Raw genomic sequence first — 3,466 nt, 5'->3', positions numbered from 1 at the left:
ATAGATAGATAGACATATACATAGATAACAGATAGGTAGATAGGTAGATTAGTTAGAACATATATACATATATACCTATACCTATATACATACATCCATACATCATACGCACATACGTACATAATATATATATATATATATATATATAGTATAAACAGTAAAAAATTCATAATATACAATAAATAATAAACGATATATAATCAATAATTAATAATTAATAACAAAAATAATATAATGATATAATAATATACTAATATAACAACATATATATATGAGCGGGCCTGAAAACTATGGCGCTTGGGTTGCCGTGGTCCATGAGCGGTGCATGCCAAGTGCCATGCGTGCTTCGCGCATGCCCCATGTGATGTGAATGCAGCTGATGTGACTGTGAGGACTACAGTCACATTCAACTACACCTGTGCTTGCGGTGGGTAGAGCGAGTGGCCTACAGCCCACCTACCCCCAGCGTTTAGGGTTGCGAAGGCTTTTTATCGGTCACGGGTGTGCAGCAACTGTCACACATCACGTCACACTCACACTCACAACAACAACGGACAGTACAGCGAGTGGGATTCTACGATACACACTCTGAACTCGGGCAGTGGTTGACAACCCTAAACCCTAAACCCTAACATTTCTGAATCCTTTATAAATACGGTACAATGCTCTCAGTGTGCCATGAGGCGCTGTATGCTGCATCCAAGTGTCACACATTAACTCGTTGTTGTACATACACACACACATACATGCGTATACACCCATTTGTACATGTACATACACCTACACATACATGCGTATACACCCATTTGTACATACACATATACATACATGCGTCTACACCCATTTGTACATACACATACACATACATGCGTATACACCCATTTGTACATACACTTACACATACATGCGTATACACCCATTCTCCCGTGTGCGTGTACCTTGCGTGGCAGTTGGCTTGTCTGCAGTCGTCCTTGTTCGCCCATGCTCGTCTTCCAGGAGATATCCAGTTTGCCCACAACCGTTGCTGCTCTGGCCAGTGGGTCGTTGGGTGTCTTTGGGGTTAGGCGGTAGAGATACTGGCGTATGTCATTGGGGTTGATATAAGGGAGACGGCCCATGGTGCTGATAGATCCCATGCCAGCATCTGTGTTGGGCAATGGAAGGCTTGTGTGTGAGGAGGAGCATGTGGTGCGGTGCAAATAGGTAGGTGTAAGGCTGAGGAGAGTGGGAAGTAGGTCTAAAACACTAAAACCCTAATCGAAGTCAACTACTATGACCATAGTACGCCATCTGATCATACACGCCTCTGAAGTTAACTATACACTCGTTGGCCGACATGAATTGAGACTGCTGCTGCTAGCGAGCAAGCCTAGCGCAAATGCTCGACTATCAAGTAAAATAGTATACAGTTAGCATTCTTTCTCAGATGCAGAATTGTCTTTTCCATGGGTGCCATGGGGATGAATGTATATAAGTCTTTGATTCTCACCGTGTGTGTTCGTGTGTGTCATCGTGATGTATGTGTGTAAGTCATTAATTCTCACCGTGTGTGTTCGTGTGTGCCCAGGTGATGCATGTGTGTAAGTCATTGATTCTCACCGTGCGTGTTCGTGTGTATGTCTAGTGTGCATGTCGAGATAAAGAGATATAATACGACTGCGATAGCGGTCACGCGAAGGAAATATATGTGTGTGCACATACGCCACCCTGTGTGACTGTGGCCCTCTCATACACGTCCAACTAACCAAACCATTCACAACATCAGACCAACCACATGGCCACACACACCTCCAATGGCTGCCAGGCCGGTGGGGGTGTCCTTGCCTAGGCGTCTCCTGATTTCCTCAATGTCTGACTTATTCACAGAGTTCAGGTCAGACAGTGTGAAGAGTGGGTTGGGGTCGAAACGCACACTCTCCACTAACATAGGCACGGCAATTAGATTCTGCACCTGTTTGGTGGATCATATGGCTCAATGAGTGCCTTGATAATTGTGGGATAACAACCCTGTGCTACTAAGAACAAAACCCTAAACCCTAAATGCTCTCATGGCTGACATACCTGTGCTTCTAAGAAGACCTCCTTCTCGACATTGTAGACTTTCGTTTTGACCGCCAACGGATTCTTGATGACGAATTTGAATGATTTGCGGAAGAAGACATCGAACCCTGACACAGCCGTATGAACATGTGTATGAGATATCCAACGTAAAACAGCACTTTTGAACATAGTCTGTTGTGAATATACGCGCTATAGTACAAAAAGGCCAGAAGTGGCTTCGAAAATGGGTCTGAATTGAAGATTGGGAAATTCTGACCAAATCAGTGACCATAAAATCTGATGGTTTCTGAGCGGTGTAAATCCTTAGCATATCAACACTTGCTTGACTACGTTTTGGAAGTGATAATCCGAGTTCCTTTGAACTACCATGCTAAAACGTATTCACTACTAGTTGTCACCTCAGTTGATTAACTACCATACCATACGTGTGTGTATATATATCGCACAGGTATTTGTACATGTCACATGCATTTGTAAATATACACGTCACATGCATTTGTATATATACATAGCACAAGTGATTCTGAAAAGAATTCGAATGCCCACACACATGCTTAAAAATTGTATCCCAGTTGCTATGCAACGCAACGCACGCATTCTATGGGCCACCCGCCACTTCTCTTAAAAGGAGAAACAGTCACGTTGATAAGCTGAGATGCGGTAACTATGGCAACTAAAACCCAACTACAACCCACACCATTGTAAAGCCCAACCGTACACGTGTAATCACCTGCACCAAAGTCTATGCCACAAACCTCCCGTAATGACCCAATTGAACACACGTATAAGTGAACGTACCTTCGGGTGTTGTATACGCCACTTGACACACGAGCGTGTGCTTGCCCATTTCCTTCACCTCATGCGTCACGATGGTGTCCACGCTGCCCCCGTCTTTGATCTCCTGCGTTGCGGTGGCAACCGATTGGTGAATGCGTGCAGCAGACGACCGTGTTTGAGATTCGATAACGTGCACGAGTGGACTGCACGGCAGAGCCACCCACGGAGACGCGGAGATACACAGCGCATACTAGTTGAGTGTGTAGCTATATGCACAGTGGTTGTTTGTTGGATGTGTGGGTGTGCTACTTATAGTAGATCAGTGTGTAGCTACATGTACAGTTTGTTGGATATGTGGGTGTGTTGCTTATAGTAGATGATGGTGTAGTTGCATGCCCAGTGGCTGTTTGTTGGATATGTGGGTGTGCTACTTATAGTAGATGATTGTGTAGTTACATGCCCAGTGGTTGTTTGTTGGATGTGTGGGTGTGCTACTTATAGTAGATGAGTGTGTAGCAACATGTACAGTTTGTTGGATATGTGGGTGTGCTGCTTATAGTAGATGATTGTATAGCTACATGCCCAGTGGTTGTTTGTTGGATGTGTGGGTGTGCTACTTATAGTAGAT

At 44.3% G+C, this 3,466-nt stretch overlaps 1 protein-coding gene across 1 annotated transcript in view; it reads right to left on the bottom strand.

Annotated features, from left to right (window-relative positions):
- SARC_03326 (hypothetical protein) overlaps positions 1-3,087 on the bottom strand; it is a gene marked incomplete at both ends in the record, with an annotated part of 5,242 nt that extends 2,155 nt beyond the window's left edge. The window contains 5 exons of the mRNA XM_014302889.1: positions 939-1,144; positions 1,789-1,951; positions 2,062-2,168; positions 2,860-2,962; positions 3,043-3,087. Of these exons, the coding sequence (XP_014158364.1) occupies positions 939-1,144; positions 1,789-1,951; positions 2,062-2,168; positions 2,860-2,962; positions 3,043-3,087 (624 nt within the window). The remainder of the gene's footprint in view (positions 1-938; positions 1,145-1,788; positions 1,952-2,061; positions 2,169-2,859; positions 2,963-3,042) is intronic.
- Positions 3,088-3,466: the final 379 nt, after the last annotated feature.

This window comes from Sphaeroforma arctica (assembly GCF_001186125.1).
Source record: "Sphaeroforma arctica JP610 unplaced genomic scaffold supercont1.167, whole genome shotgun sequence".
NCBI lineage: Eukaryota > Ichthyosporea > Ichthyophonida > Sphaeroforma > Sphaeroforma arctica.
This window is presented reverse-complemented; position numbering and strand designations above follow the sequence as displayed.